We start from the raw sequence: 15,489 nt of genomic DNA, 5'->3' as shown, positions 1-15,489 counted from the left end.
TAGATAGTGATACCAAGCACACTTTATTGCCAAAAAATATTTATTTATTAAGTCAATAGAATTTTCAGAAGAATTTCTTCTAGTTGATGAATTATAGATATTTAGCATCATCAGAAGTTAGTATAATTTCCATAAAGTAGTATGAAAATTTGACGTATGGTCTGAAGATTTTATGTTAAAATTTAAATCAAAAATACGAGCAAATGTGTTTTTACCTAAACAATAAATTTTAATTAATCTGCAATAAAAATAACTGTTACATTATTTTAAAGGTTTGTGAATGTTTTGAGAATTTAAAATTTTATCAGGAAAGAAATTATGAATTTCACAAAGATGAATATTATAGCTATAAAAGTTTTTGCATTAAAACTCAGCAATGCACTTTAATCATATTTATTCCATATTTTTTGGCAACATAAAACTATTTCTCAAACTATAATAATGTTAACTTCTAATTAATTTTTTGTTGCTACCGATCGTGCCTCAAAAATTCAAAAATCTGTGTTTGATTGGCTCGAGATGTTTTATGAAAACTCTCCAGATCAGTCAAACAGATTCATGCCTAAAATTTAAAAGTATTATCAGGCTAAAACTTTTTCCCACAGACTGCTTAGTCTATATATAAAATAGATCAAAATATTCCTTTCTCAAAATTTGGAAAATGTTTAGGCATTCAGCTTAGATGGATTTAGAGTACATGGTCACATTATGGAGGCCCCATTACACTATATGTTCTGTAGAATATGTGGCATTCGAATGCAGAGTGGTCTCATAGCAAATCATGAGCTACACTGTTTACAGGAACAGCAACAGGATAGTGGTGTCACTGAAAGAAATGTGTTAGATCCAGAAAATAGAACAAGTTTTATCGCAGAGAAGTCCATCCAGCAGTGCGATGCAAATGACGCAGTTAACAGTAATGAAATGCAAAATTCTCAACCAGAAGAGTATCCGGGCAATCCACCAGAAACTCCTGCTGCAATAGCTGTTCCGTTTCAAGAGAAAATGGAATCTGATGGACAAGAAGAACTTAAAAGATTCGGAAGAAGTAAACAGCAATCAAATATTCCGACTAATCAATCACTTGACATAGGAAATCAACCCTTTCCCTCACCAAAAAACGAAAAGGAAATTGCTCCCTCCCAGCAACAAATCTCAAAACAATCATCCCATCAACGCTTTCTCTTAGAACAGCGAAATAAAAGGATTGCTAACAAGAAAAACAAAAATCTCTTTCCTCCTACCAAAAAGTATAGGCATTACCCTGTCACTTGCGAATTTTGTGGGAAAAGATTCCAACCAGGCCCGCTGAGGAGGCACATACGAAAATATCATACGGATCTCAGCAAAAATGAGTTTCCCGACTGGAGTAAAGAAGAGACGACCAAGAGAGAGAGACCTAGTAGCTCCGGATTTCCAAGGCATTTGAAGATATGCTATATATGTGGTCAACTTTATGGTAGTAAATCACTGAAGATTCATGAGCCGAAATGTCTCGAGAAATGGAAAGCGCAGAACGATCTTCTACCAAAGCATAAAAGGCGTCCAGAACCAATGAAGCCAGAAGCCTTGGGAGGTCAGTTTAAGGTGTTTTTAAAAAATGATATATTATGCCTGTTAGGTAATGTAATAAAGACTACGTTTAATAAATCAGGCAAAATTTTACAATTGGATGCTCCTACAATTGGGTGCCCCTTGTTTTTTTTTTTGGGGGGGGGATTCTTTTGTTATGCCAAGATCGGCGCCAGGAAGGCACAATTTCAAGATGGCCGCTACACAAAACCAAAATAAGAAATCAAAGAACTACATAAACTCGGTATCCATATACACACTAATATAGTTTCACTTAAAAAAACATCAGAGAATTACACGAACTAAGCACTGCGCACTGCCTTAACTTTGTCCATGTACACATCGATCTATTTTCACTTAAAAAAAAAAAGTTAAAACTATCATGGTAACTATAAATGGGGTTTCATCGCCAAAACTAAACAAAATTTGTCGCTAATAGAAGGGGCACCCAATTCTACACTAAAGCCATAAATCAATTCGCATTAATTCGAAAATTAATTCGAAATGCATGAGATTAGAAGTCTGTATTAGTTATTATACTCGGTACTTGTTAAGAAAACTGTATTTCTGAGAATCAAAATATTGAATAACTAAAATATTCGGTTAATCTTCGGGTTATGATAACTTGGCGACTTTTTGGCGAAAATTTGGCGACCAACCCTGTTACAGCAACCTGCTAGTTTTGTTTTGGACGCCATTTTGTTTTCACGAAGTAAAGGCGTGTTTTATTTTTTAGTCCAAAGGGATTTCAGTCCCGAAGGACTATTGCTTTCGTTTTGGCATTTTGCGTCGGACTCATAAACGTCGGTTCACTTTTCAAACTGTTGCCACAAAATGTTAGAGTCCTGCATTATATTTGAAGAAATTAAATAATGAAAAATCTGCATAAATGATTGTCTATTTCTCGCATTGTGATAAAACAATGGTACATAGAGCCATCGAATTTTGAATGACGAAATCCTACTGCGAATGTGGGCATCTGAAATCCCAAATTTGGAATTTGTTTTATTATAGATTTTATTTTTTGTAAAACTTTAACGAATTTTTGATTTACAAACTCGATGCTTTAAAAGCGAGAAATGGCAACGTTATATAGAAAGAAAAATACTTTTATCTCCAGCTCGCGAGACTGTGTATATCGGAAATTCTAAAGATATGCTTAATTTAACATTATTTTGCGACATTGCTCTTGAACTGAATTTTATGGTTTAAGTGCAAAGAACATGATATTTAATAAATAAAGGTAACACTCAAAACGTTAAAAAAACGCCCCTTTGGACGTAATTTAAAATCTGAAAAATAATTTCAGATTTTTTTTTTTTTTTTAATTTTATTTTTATTTTACTCAACATTTTTTCCAACAATCTGCTAGCCGAATTACGCTTATACTAGAACTTTTATGCAACAAAAATGCTTAATCATGACGAAGATTAGGTGCGAAATTGGGAGAAAGTGCAGAATCGCCCATTGCTTGCCGCGTTTTTAAGAATTGCGCATACACGGTATCATCTATGTACACGTCGACCTATTTTCGCTTAAAAAAACATCCCAGAATTGCACAAAAATGGCACTGCGCACACTCTTGACTTATCCATGTGCACTGCTAAAGTCCTAGCTAGTAACCTTTATCGCCTTACCAAAATGTCGCCAAACTACCTGTTACCATATTCCAAAGATTAGCCAAATATTCTGACCAATTACAAAGCATGATTTCTGCTATAAATCTAGAAGAGGAAATCGGTACTGAAATCTTTGGTGGTATTCCCTTGTGTAACGTACTCCCAAATTTGGTAGATTGAAAATTACATTTTAGTATATTATTGCCTTGGGTAAGAGAATTCCATTCATTTTGCCAAATTTGATTTATTTTCTTGTGTGCATCGTTTTTAAAATATGACTTTGGTCATTTTACGTTTATTAACATCGGAATCGGGTGTAGTAGCTGTGTCATTAGCAAAGGGAGTCGGGGTCTTCGTTTTCGGTATTCTCAACGTGTGCAAAGAAGCGAAATTTTAATTTGGTTATTTTCTTGAAAATAAATATCAAGAGGAAAGATTTCTTTTGCTTAAAGTTCACTATTCGATAGAGTTAAGAAAGATAATCTACTTAGATTGAGAATCTAATTCATTCTTCATTGCAGTTTCTATTACCTTTTTAATAGCTAAAATTTCCGCTTGAAAAGCTTTAATTTTATTAGCACAAGAGTCCATTCCAAAGTATTTTTGGATTTTCGGCTGTATGGAAAATACAGGCTGATATCACTTTTTGATCTATTTTATATCCCTCTGTACATGCTATGGGGTATGTATTGGTATTTATAGGTTATTTAAAGTAGATTTTGATGTTAGAATAATTTGCAAGATGTCTAGACTATGGAGATAATGGGAATTCAAAGTTACTCATATTCTATGTTAGTCCGTAAAAGATGCTTAATACTTGAGCTGTAAAGCTCACCAGCGGCCGAGACGTAAAGTACACTCATGTCCAAAATTATGTTTACATGCATAAATTCACGGATTTCTCAGAGACTATGACTTATAATTTAATGAATTTTCGTGGAATCATACATAACATGATGACACATAAATGCAAAAGAAACAATTGAAGATCACCTCATATGATATAAAATTGTAGCATGAAACAATAAAAATGGTAATAAAGTGTGACAAATAGAGTTAAGAAAAAAAAAAAGGAATGATTCAGAAAAAGAATTAAGTCTTACGAATTTAATATAGAATATGATCTCCCCTGACTTGTACACACATATCACAACGTGTTTTAAGGCTGGAAATAACGTTGTTAACCACAGTTTGGGGAATTAATCTCCACTCTTCCAGCAATGCCGTCTTCAGAGCATTTACATCTCTAGGAGGAGGATGTATACGTGCAATTGCTCTTCCAAGGTAGTCCCATAAGTTCTCTATCGGGTTAAGGTCAGGAGAGTTTGGTGGCCAAGGTATTCGCTTAATGTCTTCACTTTCAAGGAATTCATCAACGAGATTTGCTCGATGTAGACGGGCATTATCATCCATAAATAAAAAGTCAGGTCCATATGCACCCCTGAAAAGTCTTACATAAGGATCTAAGACCTCATTCCGATATATCTGGCCTGTCACAGATCCGCTGCTGAACAGGTGTAGGGGCGTACGTCCATCGATCATTATTCCACCCCATACCATCACACCTCCACTACCGAAACGGTCACGTTCCACAATGTTCGAGGGATCATTTCGTGTTCCTGACTCCCTCCGTAAACACGTTTAGAATCATCATTTAAACTAAACCGCGACTCATCAGTAAAGAGAACATGGGACCATTGATATTCAGTCCAGTTTTGATGTTCTTTACACCAATTAAAGCGATCCCTCTTTTTCTGTGAATACAGTAAAACACATACCCTTGGCTTTCTGGGATAAAAGCCTTTTTCATTAAGCCTTCAGTATATAAGCCGTGATGCAACAGTTCCAGTGGCGGCTGCAAGCTCTGAACTTAACTGGCGAGCAGTAGCCTTTCTGTTACGACGGGCAGTTAATGCCAGATACCGATCTTCAGAAGCAGTTGTCATTCGTTTCCGACCTTGTCCAGGCCTCCTTACAACACTTCCGTCATTTTGAAACTCTTTCCATAGCTTAGAGACTGTCTGTCTTGAAATATTCAGACATGTGGTTGTTTCCATGATTGACTGCCCTGCTTCTAAACGGCCGATAATTCGCCACTTTACAGATTCTTCCAAATGATACTTCGAAGCCATAACAAACCGCTTTGAGTCCCTACACACTGAAATCAAACGCTATGTTGCAGAAATTCACTCAAATATTCAGTTTGCGCAAAGCGCTTGATTCACCCTTGGATGACGTAACGCCTAGATTTGAATATCACAAACCGTTTGATTACTTTTGATTGGATAATGCTAATTAGGCTTGGTTTTCACACATTCCCTGCAAATACGGATCACATTGATTCGATATTTCATTGAATATCGTCATTTTTGGGTATGTAAAGATAATTTTGGACATGAGTGTAGTTGAACACTGGTAGTTCGGTTCTCCAGCAAACGGGCTGGCTGCATGGGCGTTTTCGTTTCCCATGTGTAACGTGGATACGAGCCAGTTTCTCTTAGAAAGTCCTCCACTAAGATATCCATCCTCTTAGGCATATAGCCCTCGTGTGCTTTGCCGAAATTAAATAAACCAAGCAAAACAAAACTTGAGTTTTAATGTTTTGGTTTTAAACGTGTCTAGCTGCGATAGCAGACATATATTAAAGATATTCCGAAGAGTGCTTACACTGTAGAAGTTTTGCGGAAAGATTTAGTTGTGATGAGGAGAAAAGATCTTTGAATGGCACGGAAACGTTGCTCCTTCATTTTTGTCATAGGTATTAGAGATAAGCAAAACCGCGATTTATGGATCGGATCAGAACCGTTCGCTCACTTAACGGGACTACTTCTTTTCTTTTATGACTGACCGTCCCTAACAATAACCTTGATGAAAAGATCGGGAAAGCGGAGTGAATCAAGGATGGTTAGCGAGGATGGAGCGAAGGGCGGAAAGAATTGAACGAGCAGTGAGATCGGAGAAATCGTTTTAATCAAACGCTAGCTCCCTAACATTAATTCAAAGGAACTAATCCTAGGGAGTTAGCGTTTGATTACTGATAAAAATCTGTAGTTCTGAGATTCCCTAAAACCTCCTTTTTACAAAAGAGTCAATAAAATTTTAGAATAAAAAAGAAATTACAAAAAATGGGGAAACGATAAAAAATAAACTCACTTTTCACTCACATGATTGAATAAACATTCTTTTCTCCCCTAAAATAGGAATCGAATTTCCTTGACAGGTTTCCAGCAAAATTGCCCTCTTTTTTTTTTCGCGAATCAGACACACTCTCGCTCAGCAAAGTGACTCAGTTCCTGAATGTATACCACACCTCTATTCCTAGCACCCTTCCAACAATAATACTCCTTGAACTGTTAAAGAAGTACCACTCCGTTTTCTAGAATCAATCGTCATTCGCTCTATTCGTTTCATTCGCATTAAAGTGAATCAGTTCCGTAGCCAAAAGTCCGACTCTAGGTATAGCCCAAGTAGCAGCTCCGTAATTAACAATTTTCTTTACTAAAGTGTTCAACAGTAACTTCTGAATATGAGGGCCCCAATTATATCCGCTTGTTCTTCTCATGGAGTTGGCTCTACAAGTTTTATTGTTGACTGATTAACTTCAAAAGCGCTTATCGGTAATGTTTGGGGTAGATTTAAATCTTCTGTTAGTGTTAACAGCCACAATAATTTTTGCGTTGCTTGTGAAAGAGAAACATATGCATCTTTTGCTGAGGATAAAGAGACGCATGTTTGTTTTCTTGAAAACCACGAAACACAATTTCTGCCTAATAAAATTACAGTTCTTGATGTGTTTCTCTGTCTTTAATATCTTGTCCCCAATCAGCATCTGAATAAACTGTAAGACTAGGTTCTTCACTCGACGAAATATGTAGAGATTGATGTTTTGTTATATTCAAATATCTAATGATTTTTCTTACAGCATTCCAGTCTTTGACGTAGATTATTACATTTTCTGCGAAGTATGTGAGTTGAAGCTACGATATATGGTCTTGTTATAGACGATATGCACAAAAGACTTCCGATGGCTTGGCAAAATTTTCCTTATTTACATTATAATAATTTGTTTACATTGGCTTGCTAGTAGATCTTGCTTCTTCAAGTTGAAACTGCTTTACAAGCTGATTTATTTTATTTTTCTGAGATAAAAAATTAACTTCTATCTTCCTTACGATTCATTTCCCATGCCTAAGAAATATTTAGCTTCACCTAGATGTGTTATTTGAAAACGTTTCTTTAAATCGTTAATTACTTGAAGAAATCGTCCTTCTTCTTTAGAACTTATAAGAATATCATCAACATACATAATTACATTAATTTTTTCATCACCATCTTTTATGAAAAGACACGAATCTGCTTTGATCTGATTGAACCCAATATTCTTCAGTTTATTTTCAATTTCTACATTCCATCACCAAGCTGCTTGTTTGAGACCGTAAAATGCTTTCCTTGATTTATAAACTTTATTTCTTTCTTCCGGAACTATGAATCCTTCTGGCTGTTCCATCTATACGTCTTCATTTAACTTACCATGCAGAAATGCTGTTTTAACATCTAGTTGATGAAATTTTGCATTATTATACATATGGCTGCCCATGCTAAAAAAAAAATTTCAGTGTGTTTCATAACTGGTGAAAATGTTTCATCATAATCATTGCCATAGTTTTGAATAAATCCTTTGGCTACTAATCTTGCTTTGTGCTTTATCTTCTTACCAATTTCGTCGCATTTGGTTTTAAACACCCGTTTACTGCCTACTGCATGTTTTCCTGTTGGTAAATTTGTAAGCTGATAAGTTTCGTTTTTCTTTTAGAGAATTTATTTCTTCTATCGCCTTGATACAAGCTTCTTGTTCTCGTTTCGGTACGCTTAAAATTTCTTCAAAACTTTTTGGATCTTTATTTCGACGTAATGTTGATCCTTCGTCTTCTACTTTATAGGAGAATCTGTCTGATGGAATACCCTTAGTTGTTCTACTAGAAAATCCTTCTTTTTAAATTTTTGCTTCACATTTTAATTAATTCTTCAGATCATTTGAATCTTCTATATAATCATCAGCAAGAGGAGTTTCTTCATTATTTTCTTCAGCGCTTTCCGAGTTATCAAAATGAATTAATTCTAAATCTTCGTTTTTATTTTGTACATGTTTGTCAGATACAAGGTGCGTCTTCTGAAAATTTAACAGTTCTAATATTATTTTCCTTTCGCCTGCATATATCCTGTATCCTTTGCTTCGTAAATCGTATCCTACGAGTATTCCTTCTTGCTCTTTGTTGTCTAATTTTCACTGCTTTTGTGTGTTCACAAAATAATTACGGCCAAATACTCGTAAGTGACTTAAATTAGATTTTCTGCCAGTCCAACAATTCCTACGGTGTTTTATTCGTAGCTTTAGTTGGTAAATTATTTTGAAGATATACGGCAGTAGCTGCTGCTTCAGCCCGGAAACCTTTCGGTAATTTTGAATTTAGTAGCATAGCTTTTGTCACTCTTTCATCTCTCTCTCAATTTTTTTTTTTTTTTTTTTTTTTTTGTCTTTCTAGGACGCCGTTCTGTGTTGGGCTTAAGGTAACGAAGTTTGATGAAAAATATTAAGTTTCTTTAAATAATTTCCAATAGCACCATTACCATATTCGGTACCGTTGTCAGATTTGAGAAACTTTATTTTCTTTCTAAATTTATTTGTTGTCTATGCAACATATTGTTTAAGTTTATATAATACTTCATCTTTTGAAGCAATAAAATAAATTTGAGTATAACGCGAATAGTCATCAATGAAGTTTAGAAAATATTTTTTCTTCCCAAGCTGCTAACTTCCATTAGACCACACACATTTGTGCGCACTAAAATCTAGTGGAGTCTTATACCCAAAACTAGTTTTCGGATAAGGTTTTTCCATGGAGGTAGGAAATCGAGGAGGGGCCATTCCGCGCTAGAAGTGAAGCACTGCTTTGAAGCTTGGGTCACCAGACGGGGTGTTCTTTGTTTACATTCAGAAGCTCGCTTGACAAGATTCTGATAGTATTTCGACACACGACAGTCCCATAGAAATCGAAAAAGGGACACTCTCGCATGAAAGAAACATTCATAGTGTGATGGATAATAGCAATTTGTATAATTTACTGACATTTACGCAAAAATCACATCTTGGTTATTTTTCGATAACTAACAACAGCGATTTTGATTATGAATTTGTTTTATAAAATTCTAAGCAGTTGCACTACAAAAATATAGATTTTAAGAAAATTGCTAAAAGAGATCTGCCAAAATTTGTTTTCTAGAAGATTTGAAAAGTTTGAAACTTGATGGCTAAATGTAAATATAAAATTATGTATGTTAAAATATTTGTAATTAGGCACATAGGTCAGATTAAGTTTTTATTAAATAGAGTAACGCATGCAAGGGCTATCTGCCTAAAGAGAGAGATGCCATCGTGGAGGAATTTTGAAGAAAAACTGACCTTTGAGTGGGTATTAAAAATTATACTTATAATTTTCATTCAAATTATATTCATATATATTTTTTATGTAAAACTTTCTGGTGTATGCTAAATTAGTGTAAATTACTTTACACGAAAAATATAGTGAATGCACAGAAATTAAAGATTTGCACATGCCGGAAATGATAAATAGGAAATATGTATGGGTATTTATGCATGTGCTTGCAAAAAGCATGTATCTGCCTTTGACAAAATACTTAAATATTCATTAAATTATTTATAAATGTATTTGAAATGAAGAATTTATTCACTTATAAACAACTGTGAAAGTACTGTGAAGAAATCCAATTATTAAATGTATCTAATTTATAATGATTATAAATGTTATCTAAATATATAATAACCTTAATATTGAATTGTAAACATAAACTGAAATCCTGTTGACAAATACGTTATAAAACTATTTAAGCAAGAATTGTTCGTATTGGAAAGCAATCTGTAAAAGGTATTGTAAAGCAAATGCTATGAGATGCGCACTTAAGAACGTAATAAAGAGTTTTGGAATATGTATTGTTGAAATGAAGAGCAAAAAAAAATCTGATAAGTATAATTAAAAGAATTATTCCCTTTACATTTTATAATAACTCAGTTACAAGTTTTAAATAATACTTAAAAAAAAAAAAAAAAAAAAAAACTTATTTTATTCCCTTTTAGAAATGTTCAGAGAAAGTGAAATACTATTTAATACCTATTTAATTATTAGAAATTAGCGAAATACTTATTTAAAGTATTTCGCTAATTCCTAATAATTCTCTAATTTAAAATGAACCGAATAGAGCATTAATTATAAATTGACTTACATTTTTCGATTTAAAAGAAGCCAAAAAATCATGTCATATTAAAGAAAGTATTTTAGGAAGAAGCTCTATAAATAGAAAAGAAATAATGCATAATTTTAATATTAATAATACAATAAACTTTGATCTTAACTTTCGTACCTTAACCGAATAAAATCGAATTACCTTAATTTTTTTTTTCTAATGTAATTAACGAAAACTTGTGAAAATATTTCATTCAAATTAAACCATTCCGAGAAAACTGTTCTACGAAAAGTATAGCATTTAATTCCGTTCAGAATGAAATGTTGTTTAAAAATATGTTGTTTTCACATACTTAGGACTCTGAAGTGTTGTAGAAAAAGAAAATATATACATTTATATGTATATTTGCGACGTAATTACAAACAAAATATTTACACTCGAACGCGTCAAATCCCATAGAACTCAATGGTAAATGACCCAATGTTTTGGTCACCACGTAGGGATCGCCGGTGCTTCAGAGCAGGGTACGGAGAAACTTGTTCAGAGCAGGGTACGGAGAAACTTGTTTAAGGCGACTCCATCTTAATTCCTACCTCCATGGGTTTTTCTGTTAGTTTTGCTTTTGTACATGTTGAACATTCATCACTGTGAGAGCATTTGCAAGTTTAATGCCGTCTGCTAGATGATTTTTCTCAAGTGTTTTTATCGCATTCTGTGGCCTAACCTTTCATGCCATTTTAGTACGCAGTTTGTATTAGAACATGTAATACAATTGACTAAATAAAGTTTTCTCGTCTATTGGGCTTGCGATCAATTTATATAAGCCTTGTTTCGCATTGTCATCAATTATAAGTACATTATTTCATTTAATGGTACACTTATTAATATCACATGTAACAATACAACCTTTATTCGTACGCGATTGAACAGAAAGTAAGTTACTATCTAAATCTGGTACATACAATACATTTTCTAATTTGATTTGTGTTATCTGACCATTTAAATTTTAAATTTTAAAATAGCTTTCACCAACACCACACGAATTCAATTTAGCACCATTTGCTACGGTTACTATTTGTTTATTTGAGTTATTTAACAGAGAAGAAAAGCTCTTATCACTCATCATATGAGTTGATACTTCTGAGTCAGTAACCGATTCCTATGTTTTTGACTTATGTCCATGTTCCACCTTATGATTAAACTGAATCTGCGAATCTTTATTTTCAATACTTTCTTAAGATACTTATTTTCTTTATCTTGTTTCATTTTTATATTTTCTACGTTTTGAGTGTTTGCCATTTGACATGCACTAGTTTTATAATTTTCAGAATATTGTCTCACTGCCCTGTTATGTACATCTATTTTCTGGAAAATCCTTGCGTTGCGTTTTAAATGAAAATATTCATTTCTTGTATGATTATTTGTTTAAAAATAAGTACAAATTATGTAACATGGTATTTTGATTTCTCTTCGCTTTTACCTTTTAAAGCCGAGATTCGAATCCCGCGAACGGGCTGGCTGCATGGGTATTTTCGTGGTTTTCCCCATGTGTAACGTGTATACGAGCCAGTTTCTCTTAGAAAGTCCTCCACGATTCGCCATAACCATGTACACGTCGACTTATTTTAACTTAAAAAAACATCCCAGAATTGCACAAAAATGGCATTGCGCACACTCTTAACTTTATCCATCTACACTGCTATTTTCTCATGAATTACAAAAATTTGCACGAAAATGCAGGAAAATTTTGTGAATCTCCACATGCTCTTTTTACAAAACTACGTATAACACGTAGGGTTGCCGTAAGTAGGGTCGCCAAATTTGGCAATTTATGCGAATTTTGGCCTGGTTGCGTTAATACGTAAGTACCGTTAATTTTCCCATATAAACTGATTCTTTTAGAATAGACATTATTTATAATTTTTGTAACTAGAATTTTCAGCAACAAAAAAGTTTTAATATTTTATGCTTCTGGAATCCTATAACAATATATCATTTCAGTTTTATAATTTCAACTTTTAGAAATATTTCCAAAAGTGAAACTTCTCAAACTTATTAAATTACTTTCAAACTTATTACAGTCTTATAATCATTGATATGTCGTGCATTTAACACAGTTAAGGCGTTTGAGTACACTATTCTCTTTTTAGCACAGTTTTATTAAAGAATCATGAATTAGAATAACTACGAAATCATTATTTAACCCGGTAGAGAGTTTGCTTAACGCAGATAAAACACAAATAGAATAGAAATCAAAGTTAACAGTCTTTACAAACGTTTAAATCGAAGTGTTGAAAAAAAAAACTTACAAGAGATTCATTTATAAGTTTTAAATAGCTTCAGATTTACCTATCAGGCAATATTATCAGGAGTATATTCCATAACAGAAGGTAAAATGCTGAAACGAATGGAAGCACAAGTATAATGCAAGTATAAAATCTTTTTAAGACTTCTTGCTTCGGAACATAAGTATCATACACTCTCGCCAATACATCGTTTGGCTCTCGTTTGTTTTTGACGTTGCCGAATTCCATTATGCAAACGTGACACTAATTTATTACAAGAAGAGCATTGAATGCACTTTTCCGGCGTAAGGAAACCTTACATATGGAGGAAATCACAAAACGATCATTAGGATTTGAACTTGAATTAAATTACTAGTTCAATAGCTACTCGGTAGCAGGCGAGGATCTGAATTTTAGATACTCAATGAAATCAGCAGATATTCGCCAAAAGAAATCGAGTTAGAATCTGAAAGAAATGTCTGTGGCTTCAGCGATTTCATGGGGAACCAGAAGTTTCTTTTCTATGGGATGCAGATATTATTGAAGTGCTTACGTACTTGTGAAGGTACTGTTACTAAGGCAGAGAAATGGGGCGCCACAAATGTCTCATTATTACTGAAAGTAGTAAATAACTTTGGGGCTTCAACAGAGCCCTGTGATTTACAAGTCGAACATCTCAATGCCAATGAAAAAAAAAATGCACTTACTATATGATCTGTTTCCTTGTCATCTTTGTTATCACCCTTGCACTGAACGTGGTATCGATACTATCAAAAATCAATTTTATTTATGCATATTCTATTAGCAAAAGAATGTTAATGTTGCGCTCTGACCTTTTTCTCACATGTATGATATAAGTAAAAATTATATTTAGTTTTTGGATTTATGGAACTTATTTTTAGAAACAAACTTACGTTTAAAGATTTAATGTTTAATACCTAAAAATTCTGCAATTGCAGAAGTTCTTCCAGGACCTAAGCGTGAAAGAACAAAAATACCAGATCTTGATCCGGAACAACTGGCGGCATACCAGAGTCATCTTCGAAGCTTGGTTCCCTGCGAACATTGTGGGAGGACTTTTAATCCCGATCGAGTGATGGTGCACGAACGCGTTTGTATCGAAAGACCAAGAAGGAGAAAATACATAAGACCGGATCAGGGACGTATTAAATAGCGTTGCAAACACCGGAACGTAAATGACAACAGCAATCTGTCGAAAACCGAAAGACTGGAGGAAATGCAAAACACTTCTAAAACAGTTTTTTGAAGATCAGTACTGTACAATTTTAATATCACTGGACTTGTAATTTCAAGAATGAAAATAAATGCAAAAAAATCTGATGTGTACACCACATGACTTCCTTGTACGGAATATTAAATTATACACATTTTTTCTTGCATTTCATTTAAACTTATTGGATTGAATTTAATCTACTTCGCCGACAGCGCATAAACCACAATAGAATAAATGCATTCTTTAAAATTCACTCTAGTATTTGTTTACCATAGCGACACTCTGGCGCTAGATTCACTTAACAGTATTATATTTCATTCATATTATAACTCATAATGCACAAAATTTATATTATTTAAAGAATAGAATTATCTAATCGTTGCTACATGTTCTATTCAAATACTATAATAAATAATAAAGCTAGAATGATGTATAAAAGAAATTAAGCAAATAAAACAAAACAGAAACAGTTTTTCACAGACGATTGAGTATTTCTCATTCAATTAATTCAGTTCTCACTTCGCGAGAAGGCAAAAATACATAAAAACTCAAAATATCTATATTAAAAATTACGAAGTAAATCTCAAACGCTTATTTCCTCGAAAAATTTCCAGAAAGATTTAAGCATGATTTAATTGGCAATAATAAATGAATGCGTTATCTTTGTTGTTGCGAAGCTAAGTTTCTCTAGATTGGCAACAAATCCACTAGTCTCCTGTTTCAAATGTAAACATCAAAGGCCGCCATTAAAAACAGGCTTAGCGGCAATTAAACAACTTTAAAATTGCTGATAATTCTAAAAATATTGCACACAGATTTACTAAAGGCATAAAATCCTTAACCGGAAGATAAGAACAACATAATTCAATCATTTTTAAAGCAAAAAATGTACAATTTACAAACATATAAGAGTAAAGAAACTGAGATCACTGAGCCGGGTAATAGAGTGGATATATATATAAATATATTTATATACGTTTGGTGCTGCCGATTGCAACCAAAATACGAGGTGCACATCTACATGTTATAGCAGTCCTATATACAAACTTTCAACGTTCTGAGGCTACTCGTTTTTGAGTTATGCGAGATCCGTACGTACGTACGTACGCACGCACGTACGTACATGCGTTAGTACAGACGCCACGAAAAATTCTCTTCAGAATTAATTTTAAAGCAATTTTATAATTTTTTTTGGAGGAAACGAGTCTTTTATTCTGTTCTTACGTACAGATATCACGCAAAAACATCGTTAAATTGCATTCGATAGCGGTCAAAATGAATATTTTCGTTGAAATATGCTGCCTGAAACTTTTCGCGATTGCAATACTTCCTTTTTACTTCGTACAAGGAAGTAAAAATAAATGCAAACTGAGGCCTTTATTATGGATTAAATGTGTTTACAAAAAATGCGTTAATACTTTTTTTTTAAATCGTCAATGCGATCAAATAGGGAGAGGACATTTTAATCCCCAAACCCTAACCTTCGTACGATTTGTGGTACTTGATTGAAATAAATTTC

General features: G+C 33.5%; 1 protein-coding gene across 1 annotated transcript; it reads left to right on the top strand.

Annotated features, from left to right (window-relative positions):
- The first annotated feature begins 595 nt into the window (after nt 1-595).
- Nucleotides 596-14,068, top strand: LOC118187629 (uncharacterized). The gene is made up of 2 exons (XM_035357885.2): nt 596-1,576; nt 13,696-14,068. The coding sequence occupies exons 1-2, from the start codon at nt 709-711 to the stop codon at nt 13,908-13,910; spliced, it is 1,083 nt and encodes a 360-aa protein (XP_035213776.1). The 5' UTR covers nt 596-708; the 3' UTR covers nt 13,911-14,068.
- The last annotated feature ends 1,421 nt before the right edge of the window (nt 14,069-15,489 follow it).

This window comes from Stegodyphus dumicola, chromosome 8 (genome assembly GCF_044657685.1).
Source record: "Stegodyphus dumicola isolate Sdum_Otavi_A_Nest chromosome 8, ASM4465768v1".
Classification (NCBI taxonomy): Eukaryota; Metazoa; Arthropoda; class Arachnida; order Araneae; family Eresidae; genus Stegodyphus; species Stegodyphus dumicola.
Note: the sequence above shows the minus strand (reverse complement) of the source record. Positions and strands in the feature narration are given on the sequence as shown.